The 15849-nt window shown below is 42.9% G+C and overlaps 1 protein-coding gene across 1 annotated transcript in view; it reads left to right on the top strand.

The window, feature by feature from the left end:
• Window positions 1-15849, top strand: part of PEBP4 (phosphatidylethanolamine binding protein 4) — a 228160-nt gene that overhangs the window by 112783 nt on the left and 99528 nt on the right. The window contains 1 exon segment of the mRNA XM_058433407.1: window positions 11260-11358. Within this exon segment, the coding sequence (XP_058289390.1) occupies window positions 11260-11358 (99 nt within the window).

Raw genomic sequence — 15849 nt, 5'->3', positions numbered from 1 at the left:
GAAGTTGATGGTTGAGACAGAGAGGGAAAGATTGCCCTAGATGGAAAGACCTAGGAACCAGAGAGGCCATGGTGTTGGGTGGGTGTTCCACATGTTTGCTAAAGTCACCAGAGTAAGAGCAAGACTCAAGGACAAGAAGGAGACTGGGAGCAGGTGCCATTGTCTTTGGTGAGTGTAGCAACCAAGAAGTCATAGATGACAGCAACCAAGACAGAGGACGTATTCAACTAATGGCGTGTGCCACAGAGAAGGCAACAGGGTGCAATGGCATTTACCCAACCTCCTGACCCTGGGGTTTATGGCGTGTGAGAGAACACATACCACAAGAGAGCAGTGAGGGGAAGGGGATCTTCGGGGAAAGCCAGCAAAACACAAAGAGGTAGAGAGCAATTGTTGGAGAGAGAGGATGGAGGGGAGATGGCTTGTTGTCAGTGGCAGCTCCAGAGCAAAGAATGGAAGGGTTTAGAGATAGAGGAGGAAAATAGGACTGGCTCAGAGACAAAGAAGAAAAGAACATTTTGGGCACGATGATGTGGTTGAGGACCAATGGCTGGGAAGGCAGGGGAGGGAAAGGCTTTGTACAACCACATGTACAGATGGGGATTGAGGCCAGAAACCAGAAGTTCAAGAATGAGGCAAGTCCAGCCCTGACAGCTGATCAGAGCAGAGTTCCAGCTGGGTAGCCCCTCTCCCATCTATGGAAATACTTGCTGCCATCTTGCTTTCCACTCACCCTGCTGCCTCCATTTTCCCTTACTCCCAGTTGGGACACACCTATTAAAATTATTTCTGGATAGATAATCCAATTTTAGAAGATAAATAATCCAATTTTTAAATGGGCAAGAAACTGACATAGACATTTCACCAAAGATATGCAAATAGTCAATAAGGACATGAAAAGAAACTCAACATCACTAGGCCTTAGGGAAATGCAAATAGTCAATAAGGACATGAAAAGAAACTCAACATCACTAGGCCTTAGGGAAATGCAAATTAAAAACATGAGATACCAGTTTACACCCACTAGCATGGCCACAATCAAAAGACAGACAATTGTAAGGGTTAACAAAGATGTGGAAAAACTAGAACTTTCATACACTGCTGGTGGGATTGTAAGATGGAGCAACCACTTTGAAAAACAGTTTGGTAGTTTCTTAAAATGTTAAACATAAATTTACAATATGACCCAGCAGTTCCACTCTAGACATCCAACCAAGAGAAATGAAAACAAGTGTTCGCACAGAGACTTACAGCAAATGTTCACAGCAGCATTATTCATAATAGCCAAAGTGGAAATAAACCAAATGTCCATCAATTGGATACACAAATGTGGTCTCTCTCCATACAATGAAATATTATTCTACAATAAAGAGGAATGAAGTACTGATACATGTACAGCATGGATGAACCTCAAAAACATTATGCTGAGTAAAAGATGACAGCACAAAAAAAAGAAGTATTATGATTCCATTTATATTAAATGCCCAGGAAGGGCAAAAAGGAGATTACAGAGACAGAAAGTAGATGAACGGTTACCTGGAGCTGGCGGGGGAAATAGGGAATGACTGCATACTTAGTACAAAATTTCTTTCTGGGATGATAAAAATGTTCTAAATTTAGATTAAGGTGATAGTTGCGCAACTTTGTACATTTTCAAAATATCATTGAAATGTACACTTAAAAGGGGTGAAGTTTATTATATGTAAACTATACCTCCGTATAGCTGTTTTTTAAAACTTTATCTGGACAAATCCAGATCTAATTCTGCTTCTATGTCATCATCATCATCCCAAAGTACTGTGATTTGTTAATGTGGCTTCCTACACCTTGCTCATGCCCTGCTCCATAGCGCCCAGGGTCCTATTCCAGCAGTTGCCCTTCCCCCAAATAACCTTCAAAAGTGGAATGAGGATTCCCTGAGCTCTCCTTGCTGCAAAGGGACAAGGCCATCCCTCTTTACCTCTCAGCATCAGTGAAAGAGAACTAGAGACTGATGTCTCCAGGATAACGATGATACACCTCCAGAATATTATGTGACTGCTGCACATTCCACCTTATTTTATAAGTTTAGTTTATTTTTAGCAGGTAATATGTATTCACATGGCTTTAAAAATCAGAATGATAGAACACACATATAGATGTCTCTATCTCATCTACCCATATCCATACCACCACCCACAGCCTCTCTTAGTTTTTTAAGCACCCTTCCAGAGTTTGTTTATGTAAATACAAGCAAATGTGAAGAAATATCTTATTTTATCCTTCTTATATAAAAGTAAAGTAATATATATGCTGTTCTGCACCTTGCTTTTTACACTAAAGTTATCCTGGAGAGCTTTTCATATCAGATCTTAGAGATCTTCACTGTGTTTTTACAGTTACGAAGTTTTCCACTCTGAGTATGTATCATTGTTTATTAACCAATCCCCAGCTGATGGACACTTGAGTTATTTCCAACAATTTTCACTTATTTTCTACTGTGACAGAGAGGGCTGAAATGAATAACCTTATATACAAGTCATTTCATAAGTGTGCAGATATCTGTAGTTGGAAAAATCACAGAAATGGGATCACTGAGTCAAAAGGCACATCACTCATATTGTGCATTCCTACAACAATGCATGCAGCCTCAGTTTCCCTGCAGCCTGGCCAGCAGAGCGTGCTGTCAGGCTTTGAGGTGTGCAGCATCTTTGGAAAGAACTTGGATTTCATCCTGCCTTCTTCAAGTGGGATTAGTTTATTTTTATTTTATCTTATTGTGATAAGAACACTTACCTTGAGATATACTCAAAAGATTTTTGAGTGTACAATACAATATTGTTAACTATGGACACAGTATTGTACACCAAGCTTTCTATAATTTCTTTCATGACTGAAAGTCTATACTCATCAATTAGCAACTCCCCATGTCCCCCCACCACCCCACTCCATCCCTGGCAACCACCATTCCTCTCTGCTTCTGTGGTTTGACTATTTTAGATATATCATGTAAGTGGAATCACACAATATTTGTCCTTTGGTGACTGGCTTGTTTCACTTAGCATAATAACCTCAAGGTTTATCCATGTTGTCACCAACTGCAGTATTTCCTTTTGAAGGCTGAATAGTGTTCCATTGTATGGATATACTACATTTTATTTATCCATTCATCTGTTGATAGACATCCTGTTCTTTCCTCATCCTGGCTATTGTGAATAGTGCTGCAGTGACACCTGGATTTCTATCCCCCAAAGTGTGATTGCTGGATCATATAAGCAGTCTTATTTTTATAGTATGTCTAGATAGCTCAGAATCCACCATGTGGATATTAGAACCCGGGGGAAAGTAGATCACCTGGCTCAGCTACCTCATCTTTTAGGAGCAAGCCAGAAAAGAGAAGGAATTCACTAAGAACCACCAGTCCATGGTGTAATAAGCATTCATGGGCACCTAAAAAGGCTGGCGTTTTACTAGGTCTATACCCCTACAGAAGTATAAAACAGTCTCTATCCTAGGCAAGAAAACATGTGGCAAGTATAAAATTCCCTAGATTCACTTCCCTTGTTGGAAGTGTTGATGGCACGTTCTTCTGTCTTGGCTGTGCTTAAAGAATGGGCTGCCATAGTCAGAAATTAGTTTTACCTGCCAGAAGGAAGATGTGCTGATCTCCTCCCTACACTACTCCATCCTGTCAGCTCCATGGACCTGCAGAAGTGTGGGGGGACCTGGGCCCACCTTCAAGGAGTCTGACTAAGGGCTAAGCTCTTGAATGGGTTATTTTCCACTTTCTTTGGTGAACAACCACTCCTTTGCCACCTCTGCCAAACATTTGCTAAGGAGCTTCTGTTGGCAGTGAGGGTCATGAAAGGTCTGGGACCCAGCTCCCTGATTGCATTGAGAGAGATCTGCAAGACCACCACAGAAGTCTTTGAAAACGTCTCTTATGGGGCTGCTTAGCAGAGAGGGGATCTAGGGTAAACCTCAGGATATGACCATCTGCAGCAGTGCCCTGCAATGCAGACTCACCCTACAGCAGGGGTCCCCAACCCCCAGTACTGGTCCATGGCCTGTTAGGAGCTGGGCCTCACAGCAGGAGGTAAATGGTGGGCCAGTGAGTGCAGCTTTATCCATATTTACAGCCACTCCCCATCGTTCCTGTTACCACCTGGGCTCCACCTCCTATCAGTCTGGCTGTGGCATTACAGTCTCATAGGAGCACAAACCCTATTGTGAACTGTACATGCAAGGAATCTAGGTTGCAATGCTCCTTATGGGAATCTAATGCCTAATGATCTGTCACTGTCTCCCATCACCTCCACATGGGACCCTCTAGTCGCAGGAAAACAAGCTCAGGGTGTCCACCGATTCTACGTTACAATGAGTTTATAATTATTTCATTATCGATTATAATGTAATAATAATAAAACTAAAGTGCACAATAAATGTAATGTGCTTGAATCAACCTGAAACTACCCCCCACCCTCATCTGGGGAAAAATTGTCTTCCACGAAACCAGTTCCTGGTGCCAAAAAGCTTGGGGAGCGCTGCCCTAAAGAATCAGGCAGCAGTGTAGGGTTAGGGACAGGAGGGGACACGGGGAACATCAGGGCAGGGAGGGAAAGCAGTCTGCCACCGAGAAGACTTCCCTTGGCTATTGTTTGAACAGGAGAAGAATGAGGGTTCTGGGACTTCTCACCATGACTTTTTTTTTCCTTGAGTGCAAATCTTTTTGTCTAAGTATAAAAGCAATGCATTTGATTGCATAAACTTTGGGAAATGCAAAAAACCACAAAGAAGAAAATAAAGTTCATAATTATCCCATCATTTAGAGATCATCGGTCAGCATTTAACTTTCTATTTTTCTGGTTTTCTTTCCATAGAGTCATATACATGTGTACAATATGCGGTTTTGGTCTTCTCTCCTTTTTAAAAAATAGACAATGACATTATAGCATTCACAGGATTTGGGGGTCTACCCATTGTTTCTTCATACCTTAAAAACTCGAGATAAACATTAAAACTTTTGTTAATTTTATGGGCAAAGATTGGATCTTATTTTTTGCATACCTTTTATGACTAGTAAACTTGTTCATATGGTTTTTGATCATTTGTATTTCTTATTTTATGAGTTACCCATTCATCCTGTTCATCCATTTTTCTATTGAGTTATTAGTCTTTTTTTATGGATTTAAAGAGTACTTTGTATATTAAAGATATTCACATTTTTTCATAGATATTGCAAATATTTGCCCTCAGTTTATTGTCTTTGAATTTTATTTTGGACTTTTTTTGCCATATAAAAGAGTCAAAATTATATCTAGTTAGATATATCAATCTTCCCTTCATGACATTTACTGTTAACAGTTTGGTGTGTATTTTTTCAGACATTTTCTATGCATATGCAAATATATCTATAAAGATATATATATATAGTTAGATATATAAAGTTTTCCTGCACATTTGAGACATCATGCACATTATTCTGTAACTTACTTATTTCACATACTAGTATATTTTAGATAATTTCTTATATGAGTATATAAAGATCTAACTCTAACAGAGTGTTCCATTGCATAAATTTAATATTATGTTATTAAACCAGTTTGAAAGCTTGTTTTTCATTTTCATATTTAAATATGGAAGTTTTCTGGTGTATGAAAGAAATACGGACCTAAGTTTATTTATTCCACATAGTGAGCCAGCTTTCCCAATATCATTTATAAAATAATCTATTTTTTCCCCACTGATCTGAAATTACTTTGTCATATATTAAATAACATTTTAAATTATAACTATCATATAGTAAATATACATATATTGAAAACTCGACTTTCTCTCCGGATTTTCTATTTTGATTCCTTTACTTATGTATGTATTAATCAACACCATATTGTTCTAATTATTGTAGCTTAAGATATGTTAATATCTCCAAAATTATTATCATCCCTATTTTATCTTTCTCAATATTGCCTTGGATAATTATTTTTCTTTTATTTACTTGTTTTTTACATTTGTTATTACCTTTAGAATTATTCTGTGATGTTCACAAAACATCTATTTAGGGTTTTGACTGGAATTGTGCCAGATTAAAAAATTAAAGGTTTATTGACATTTTTGCAAAATGATTATTTCAATTTAAAAGCATTGTATTTCTTTTTCTATCTATTCAAGTTTCTTTCTTATGTGTATCAATAATGTTTTTGTTTTCTTCATATAATCTTGCATTTACCATCAAGCTCATTCTTACTGATTTTACATTTTTTGTTATCATTGTTAATGGGATCTTAAATGTATACTTTAGGACTATTGTTAATATGTAGAAAGTACCAGTTTTGTGTACAATTTGTAACGGTTTACCGAATATTACTTTACTTTTGTTTCCAGTTGATTTTTTTAAATTTCTCATGTAGATAATCGTGTCATTTGCAAAAAAAACAAAAAGAAGAAGAAGAAAGGAAAGGAGAGAGAGCATATGGCTTTATTTCTTCATTTCGTCTTTTACCATATTTACACTTTGTTTCTTTTTATTTTCTTATTACTTTCTTGGATGTATCAGATACTATGTACAGTTTTCTCTTTATGGGATTCCATTGGGATTTTACACACACACACACACACACACTTTAGTATATATTCCTTCTTTTCACCTACTATTTTCTTTTCTTCTGAGTCCTTGGAGATTTTCTTGGGTTTATCTTCTCATTATCTGATTTAATTTCCTGTAGCATCTAGTCTGTGGTTTATGGCTTCTTCTGGGTCTTAAAATCCAACAGTCAATATTTTTTCCTTTAATCATTTTTGGAATGGTGTCCATGATCCCCTCATTGTCACAACCAACAACCACTTTGTGGCCCTCATCTGCCTTGATGACTGTGATACTGACACAACCTTTATCCCTTCCTTCATTTCTCTCTTGGCATCTATGATGGTAACTCCCCTGGCTCTCTTCCGAACTCTCTTCTCCTCAGCCTCTTCTTTTTCTTTTTTTTTTTTTTGAGACAGGATCTTGTGCTGTCGCCCAGGCTGGACTACAATGGCGCGATCTCGGCTCACTACAACCTCCACCTCCCGGGTTCACGCCATTCTCCTGCCTCAGCCTCCCGAGTAGCTGGGACTACAGGCACCCGCCACCACGCCTGGCTAATTTTTTATATTTTTAGTAGAGACGAGGTTTCACTGTGTTAGCCAGGATGGTCTCAATCTCTTGACCTCGTGATCTGCCCACCTCAGTCTCCCAAAGTATTGGGATTACAGGCGTGAGCCACCGTGCCTGGCCTTCCTCAGCCTCTTTCTCCCTTCCTTGTCCCTCTTTGAGTTCCCAAGTTCCACCACAGTCTTTCTTTTGTTTTCACTCTACAGATTCTCCCCGGACAATCCATGAATCTATAGATTTGCCCCTCTCCATGTCCACTGCCCATTTGCCAAGTCTTGAGAGAGCGCTAACTTCATTTACAGGGCATCTCTCCCTGTAGGTTTCAACACCAAACTCACTGCCTCATTGTCCCCCTGACTTTGCTACTCCTAATATCCGTGGCTCCATTATCACCAAGCTGCCCAAGACAGAATCTCAGAGTCGTCCTGGCTTCTTCCTCTCCCACATCTGCCCTACCCGGTCACCTCATGCTGTGAGTTCTGCAGTACACATGTCTGTCCTTTCTATTACTACTATTTGAATGGAGATCCCTGTGGTCTTTCTCCAGCGTATTGCAGTTTTCAGGGGTTGTTTGGATTTTTTGCTCTGCTTTTCATCCTTTATTCTATCCTCATCATGTCTCATCATGTGTCTTCCCAAAGCCCATGTGTTTTTGTTTGTTGAGACAGGGTCTCACTCTGTCATCCAAGCTGGAGTATAGTGGTGCAGTCATGGCTCACTGCATCCTCCTGGGCTCAAGTGATCCTTCCACTTCAGCCTCCCGAGTAGCTGGAACCATAGGCATGGGCTACCATGCCTGGTTAGCTTTTGTATTTTTTGTAGAGACAAGGTTTTGCCATGTTGCCCAGGTGGGTCTTGAACTCCTGGGCTCAAGTGATCAGTCCACCTCAGCCTCCCAAAGTGTTGGGATTAGAGATGTGAGCCACCATGCCCAGCTCCAAAGCACACGTTTTATTATATGAATTGCCTGTTCAAACAATTTCAGTGGGTCCTATCGTATAATAAATTCTAAACAACTTATGACATAACAGAGCTTTCTGTTCTCTGGTCCCAATGCCTATTTCAGCTTTGTCACCTACTATTTCTTTTCAGATGCCTTATGGCCCAGCCATTCCCCAAACACCTGCCCCTGCCTTTGCACGTGCCCTTACCTGTACCTAGAAAGTGCTTTTCCTGATACTTTGCTGATACTTTACCTGCCTTTGAGATCAAGCTCAAAAGACAACTCTGCAGCCTTCCTGGACTCCTGGGGTAGGGAAATTTAATCTCCCTTTTCCCTTTCCCCTCCATGGTTGATAAATACTCCTTTGCTTAAGCATTTAGAACATCAGAAAGCATTTAGAACAACAGGGTGTGCCTGTCTCTCCCTGTCAAGGGGAAGGCCAGGACTCTTTTCCATTTACTCCATTCATCTTACTCACTTTTTCCTCTCTCACTTCCCTCTCTTCCTTCGTACTCACGCCTAAGTTCCCATCCAAGTTAAACCCAACTACCACGTATTCCACACCTGTACTTGAACAGTTAAAAAGGACACAACTGTGAAATGTAATACTGTCTAGTAACCTACCACATACCTATGGTATATTCATTTTCTCACTCTCTCAGATGACTATCTCACACCTTTTTCTCTGTCCCCAAACTTCCTATAATACCTCTTCCCCTGATAAACTTGCCTCTAACTCATTGAAAAATAGAAGCAATCGGAAGACACTTTTCTCATTCCTCACTATCTCACCTTCCAATTCTCTTGCATCTGAACCCACATCCTCTGCTTCTACCCAAGACCTAGCCCTTCACTTTCACTCTGGATCCTGTCCCCTCCCCACTTCCCAAAGCTCTTCTAATGATCCCCTTCCTCCTTTCTGTCATCTCTACCTCCCTTTCTATACTGGACCATTTCCATTGGTCTACAAACATCATCCCTCTCTTTAAAAAATATCTTGGGCCGGGCGTGGTGGCTCACGCCTGTAATTCCAGTACTTTGGGAGGCCGAGGCAGGTGGATCATGAGATCAGGAGATTGAGACCAGCCTGGCTAACATGGTGAAACCCCATCTCTACTAAAAATACAAAAAATTAGCCAGGCGTGGTGGCAGGCACTTGTAGTCCCAGCTACTTGGGAGGCTGAGGCAGGAGAACGGCGTGAACCCGGGAGGCAGAGCTTGCAGTGAGCCGAGATCATGCCACTGCACTCCTGGGCGACAGAGCGAGACTCAGTCTCAAAAAATAACAAAACAACAACAACAACAACAACAAATATCTTGACTCTTCTTTCCTCTTTAGTTATAGCCACTCCATGTCTCAGCTGTCCTTCCTACCAAAACTTCCCTTTTTATCATCATCTTTAATAGCTATTTCTAATAGCTATCTCCACTAGCTATCTCCAATTCCTCATCTCCCATCTCAGCTCAGCCTATTCCAACCAAGCATCAGTCCTTTCTACTCCACTGAAACTGGTCTTATCGTGATAACAGTGATATCCAAGTTGTCAAATCAGATTATCACATCTGTGTCCTCATCTGGCCGTACCTTTTAGCAGCATTTGATACAGCTGATCACTTTCTCTTCCTGGAGACACTTTCTATACTGGCTTTTGTGACACCTGCTCTCCAGGTGTTCCCCCAACCTTTTTGGCTCCAAAGTCCCCTTTCCCTGATTCTCCCTTCTTCTCAATGTTAGCATGTTTTACAGTTCAGCCACGAGACCTCTTTTCTTCTCTGTGTCTGCTCTACTGATTTAAAGGCCATCTCTATATCAGTGACTACCAAATTTATTCACCCAGGCCTTATCTCTCCTCTGAACTACAGACTCTGACATGCACACCTATATTCTGAGGGGTATTTCAAACTCAAGATATCTAAACAAGAACTCTGAATGTCCACCTTCAAACAGCCTCCTCTCCAAGTCTTATTTGTACCATTAAATGGCCCAGTTGCTCAAGCCAGAAACCCAGGATTCATCCTCAAATTCTCTTTCTCCATCCCCCTCCTTACTGCCCTGCCATTGAATCTATCAGCAAACCCTGCCGATTTTACCTAAAAATACTCCCCCGACCCATCTATTTGTTTCTGTCTCCATTGCTGCCATCCTAGCCCAAGATACCATCATCCTTCCCATGCTACTGCAAGTCTCCTAACTGGCCTCCTGGCCTCCTCTCTGGCCTTTGGAGATCATTCATTTTCTACTCAGCAGCCAAAAGAATCCTCTAAAAGCATAAATCAGAGCATATCACTGTCCTGCCTGAAACCCTGAAACAGTTCTGTGTTGCACTTTGAATAAAACCCCGCTCTCTACCCAGGCCTAGAGAGCCTCCTGTGGCCGGGCCCCTGCTCCCTCCCCCGCACCTGCCATGTCCACCCTCCCCCTTGCTTGTCCCTGGCCACAATGGTGCTCCTTCTTGCTCCTCAAAGCCTACTTTTTTCCCACCTGAAGACCTTCATAGCAGCTATTTTTTTCCTTCCAGAACACTTCCCACCTCTCATCCCACCCTGTTTTATTTTCATCATAGCACTACTCACACGTTCCCTTGCTTATTTATTTATTTTTATTATCTGTGTCTTTCACCTAGAACAAAAGCTTCCTGAAAGTATGGACCTTACTGACTTGTGCCCTGTTGCCTTCTGGCACCTGGAGCAGCTTCTGGCACATAGTAGGTGTTCAGCAAAGTCTTGTTGAAGGGATGAATGAATCCTGGTGTTCTTTGTGATAGGTACCATTCTTGACACAAAATAAGTCCTCATGTATTTGTTGAATTGATAAACAAGTCACTCCAACTACACTGGATGCTTCTTGAGAGGACCAGAGACCTGTTTTAGGTTTCCTTGATTCCTCCACGGCACCCAGCACAGTGCTTGGAACTCCCAGGTGCTTGGTACATATATCTTGTTGGATTTATTCTTCCTCACAAAGAGGAAGCCATGAGTCCTGCTGTCTGCTTCACAGATGCCATTTCTCTGAGAATAAACGTGATGTGAGAGGGATGTCACAAGAGCAAGGATAAACTGGATAGGACGCCATAGGGGCTACTCAGCCATTCTCAGCTGGAATGGCGGGAAAAGGAGGTCTGCCCCGTGGTATTTTCCTATTTCAGCCATGACGCTACATTACTTTTTGGTATATGTGTTACAGGGCGCAACCTATATCCTGGTGATGGTGGATCCAGATGCCCCTAGCAGAGCAGAACCCAGACAGAGATTCTGGAGACACTGGCTGGTAACAGATATCAAGGTAAGCAGGCCAAGAGGCACTCTCTGACTCATTTGGGGTTGTATCTGGAAGATTATCATTCAGTGCAATCCCCACCTCTCATCCAGGAGGGTTGGAGCAAGGACTTCTGTGTCCTATCTCGCCCAGCGCTCAGCTATCAGAGCCCTCCCAAGTTTTCCAACAATTTCAAAAAGTGTCCGAGGGCCAGTGGTATGCTGGTAACCCAGCTTTCTGGAAGGGTGGGGAGAGTCCTGATTTCTAGGGTTTGCTGATTTTTATGGTATAAATAAATACTCCCACCACGGGAGTGGTGATTTAATTTCAAGCTCCTGATGATTTAACAACTGACTCACACTGTTTCTGAAACGTTAACAATTGGTTTCAGCACACCACTGGATTTGGGGGCACTGAGGGGATTCTGAGACGTGCAGGTGGCAGAACTGACCAGGGGAAGTCCTGGAGCTCCTCCCCGTGATGGGGCACGGGGCATGAGAGACGCACAGCAACTTCCTTTTCTTTGTGTACAGAAACACGTGGCTGCCTCTCATCTTTGTGTCTTTGTCATCACGATAATTGTGAAGGAGCCTGGCTCACCCTCTTCAGGGAGGGTCCTCAAATCTGGTGGCTTGTTTGTGCCATTATGTGGGAAGGAAAGGCTGCGTTGCCAAACAAGTTTTGGATACTCTGGGTTGAACTGAATTCATTCTGTTTCTCACTCAAGGGCTTTTGGAGCTTTTACTAGTCTAGTATGTTCTATATCATATACACTGATTTCCCAGTTGCATTTGATTATTGAATCCTTTTGTTTATGAGTGCCTGGCAGTGCTCTTTGGGGAGGCCCACACTAGCCTCAAACAGTCACAAATCTGTGCCTAGAACACCTGCAGATGGGTTTTGCAAAGAGTATATACAAAGGCATCAACTCTGTAAGATAGTGGGAACTCAGAACTAGAAAAACAAAGTTTGGATGTAGTTTGGACCTTGGCTGGCTACCAACTCAGTGACCTCTGTCGGCTCCTCTGGGCATTTCATCTTGCTGTGTAATATGGGAAATGTGCTGCTGACTTGCTGTGATTGTCGTGATGAGCCAATGACTTACGAGAGCACTTTGGAAAACAGACAATTCTGCAACTATGAGGAGTTTGTGTTTTTCCTTCTAGAACTATGGGTGGACGAAGGGGTTTAAATCTGAACTAGCTTCTGACTATCCTGAGCAAGGCAGGGTTCTCACAGCCACTGGGTGGGAGTAGGGGGGTGAGAGGGTAGTTACCCTGGCAACCAGCCGGTGGTCCAGTGACCAGGGCCCCTCCCAGGGAGCTCAGGTGGACAGCCATCCTTAGAGGCAGCCCTGCCTATAGCCCTGGAAGGGACTTCCTCAAGGGAGACCCAAGCAGCAGCTTCGTGAGCAGTGCTGGAGCCACCTCTGTTACTCCACACACTTCCCTGGCCAAACAGCAGGGTAAACACACAAAGGGACAGAGCTGGGAGGTTTGAGCCATCAGGAAGGGAAGAGGAGCAATGGGCATCAAAGAGAAAGAACTGGCATCTCCCCCTCACCCCCCAAGGCTAGAGCATTGTCATTTTCTGAACTTAGGCCTCCCCAGCGGTCTCAGGGGTGAAACACTCAAGAGAGAAGTATTGCTCTGAAGGTCACATTCACAGCCACCCCAGGCACACAGGGCTTCCTGTTAGGGAGCTCTGCTCGGCAGTCCTGAGGCCGGAGTGCAAAAGCAGTTAGGGATGGGATGACTTCAGAATTGAGAGGACTTGGGACCATGAGGCTGCCTCTCTTCCAAGCCTGAAGACCCCCGACTCCTCCACTCCCCTTACCCCCATACTCAGAAGGGACCTCTTACAGGAGCTCTGTGCAACGAACATGAATTTAGCCTCAGCAGCCCAGCTTAGAAGTAGAACAGGTGGCAGGTGACAGGTGGCAGCTGTCCGGCAAGGCTGCTAAGCCACAGAGCTTACCAGTGCCACCTGCCCGGGTGCGGCCCTCAGCCTTCCCGCTCAGGCGGGAGGAGGCTTGGGTTTCCGTCACATTTGCACTGCTTCCCTTGTGAGTGTTCAGCAGGAAGCGGCAGCGATATCTACTTGGCCCTGCCCACCTTCCCCAAAATTCCGCCAGCCACAGAGACGGTGTCAACCAAATTCATTTAGGTCTCAGATTCTAGACCTCGACCAGAGGAAGTGAAGGCTCTGATCAAACCCAGAGTACTTCCTTTGTGTTGGTGTTCACCACTGCTAAGTGGGTCTCAAACAGTTGCGTGCATTCGAATTGGCAGACGAGCTTGTTAAAATGCAGCTGCCTAGGCACTACCCCACCCGCAGAACTTCCACCTCGGTCGGTCTGGGGAGAACACGGCATTCTGGCTTAACAAGCATCCAGAGGGGTTGAGCAGATTGAAGGAAGACCATAGAGCTGGGATGCCTTGGTCTTTCTTAACATCACTCATTTGTGGAGCAATTTTCAAGTGAAAAGCACTTTTAAAACTCTTGAAACTCAACACCACTTTGTGAAATAGACATAATCCTCATTTAATAGATGGGGAAGGCAGAGCCCAGAGAGGTTGAATGATGCCATCTCTTAGCTAGTGGGTTAGAGAGGTGAGTCTTCAATCCGCGTCCCTTAACCCCAAGTCACACGCCTTTCCTGCCGCACCATGTGGCCTGAGTTCACATCACGTCTCTCCCATCAACTCCACTAAGACAAGGAGCCACTACCCCCTGTCTATAACGTGGAAGACCTCATCTCTGTGGTTCCCTCCACCACCCCCTGGCTCACTCCCAGAGTTCTTGTTCTAGCTATCCTTTATGGGCAGATGCTTCCAGGGAACTGTCCCCACTGAATACTATCTTGTTAAATAAAACACACTAGGTAAGTGTTTTGGACCCCATAATACTATACCCTAAATACCATCATTACCCAAGCAGCCTCAGTAGGAAAGCCTGCCATAAAGTCTCTGCAGACAGAGTGACCATGGCCCTATGGTTCACAATGACCACAGAAGCAAACTTGGTGGAACTTCAGCTGACCCTGATATTAGGGGGCCGGGTCTAACTGGATGGTTGATCAGGCCACGGCCATAGGAGCCCTTCGGTAGGGACAATTTTTTGACAGGCTATCTGGGTTGAAACAGGACAGCAACTAGTTTTTAGAAATACAAGAAATATCTGTGGCACCCCCAACCTCCACTCCAAAGAGGGGCTGGCAGGGTTTAGTACGGAGTAGGATGAAGCTCTGGAACTTTGGATAACTTAAATAAAAACTAGAAGTTAGATGCCTGGCAGTAGGGACCAGGCATTAATTCATGGTACCCCTTTGTTCATTTAATTCAAGAAATATATATAGAACACTATCCAGTATAGCACAGTGGTTAAGAGCAAGGACTCCGGAGCCAGACTGCTGTGGTTTGAATTCCTAATCTACCATTATTAGCTGTGTGATCTTGGGCTAGTTGCTCAACCTCTCTGTGTCTCAATATACTCACTGGTAAGCTGGAGATAGTAGTATGCCTACCTCACACTGTTGTTATGAAGCTTAAGCGAATTATTTTAAGGAAATTGCTCAGAACAATACCCAGAACACGTAGTAAGCTCTACATCATTACTTGCTGTTATATTATTATGATTGCTGTAAATCAGGTAGCTAGGTTAGCACTGGTGACACAAACGCAAACAAAATTGAGGAAGGCTCTGCCCTCACAGGGCTTCTATTCCAGAGACCAAGGAAGGAATCTGCAGCACAGTGATGGTATTACGAGACCCCTAGAAGTTGGCTCGGGGTGGAACTTCCTATACCTGTGGGTTTCCACCAACTCAGGAACAGGACTAGGCTCCAGTCTCCAAACTAGCCAGGCTAGGACAGGCAGAGACAGATACATAAGGTATGCTGTCTCACTTGGCTCCCTCTTTGAAAGGTTCTCATTGAGCAAGAGAGATTTCTAATTGAGCATTGACAGATAACATCTTTCTCCCCGACTGCAGTGTCCTTAGCATTTCCTTAAAGATGATCTTCAGTTCTGATTCCATCTAACTAATAATCTTCATGCTGAAAGCTTATTAGGATATCAATTAATTTGCATCATTCATTTTCAAAGAAACACTTATTGGTTCATCTTTTATTTGTCTCTGAAATTAGTGTTCAGAGCTTTTCATGCAGATATTTTCATTAGACTTTTTATTGTTAATGGGAATATTGAACACAGGAAGATGATATATTAATACTTTCCACAAAGAATATCATGATTGGTGACAAAGAACACTAAGAACAATTAAGGAGACAAGAGTATCTTTTTTCTTCCAAAAAAGAAAATCTTCCTAGAAACCGTCAATGATTCTAAAATTTGCCCTGAATATCTTTTTTGTTTTAAGAAAGAAAAGGAAATTGGCAAGTCCATGGTTCCCTTTCATTCAGTGCCCTCAACCTTTGGCAACTGTAAATGCAACCAATTCTGGGTTGAATTAAAAGGGTCTCTAAAGGGTCATTATTTTGTCTACTTTTCTTCAGGG

Source organism: Hylobates moloch, unplaced genomic scaffold (assembly GCF_009828535.3).
Source record: "Hylobates moloch isolate HMO894 unplaced genomic scaffold, HMol_V3 SCAFFOLD_22, whole genome shotgun sequence".
Lineage (NCBI taxonomy): Eukaryota > Metazoa > Chordata > Mammalia > Primates > Hylobatidae > Hylobates > Hylobates moloch.
This window is presented reverse-complemented; position numbering and strand designations above follow the sequence as displayed.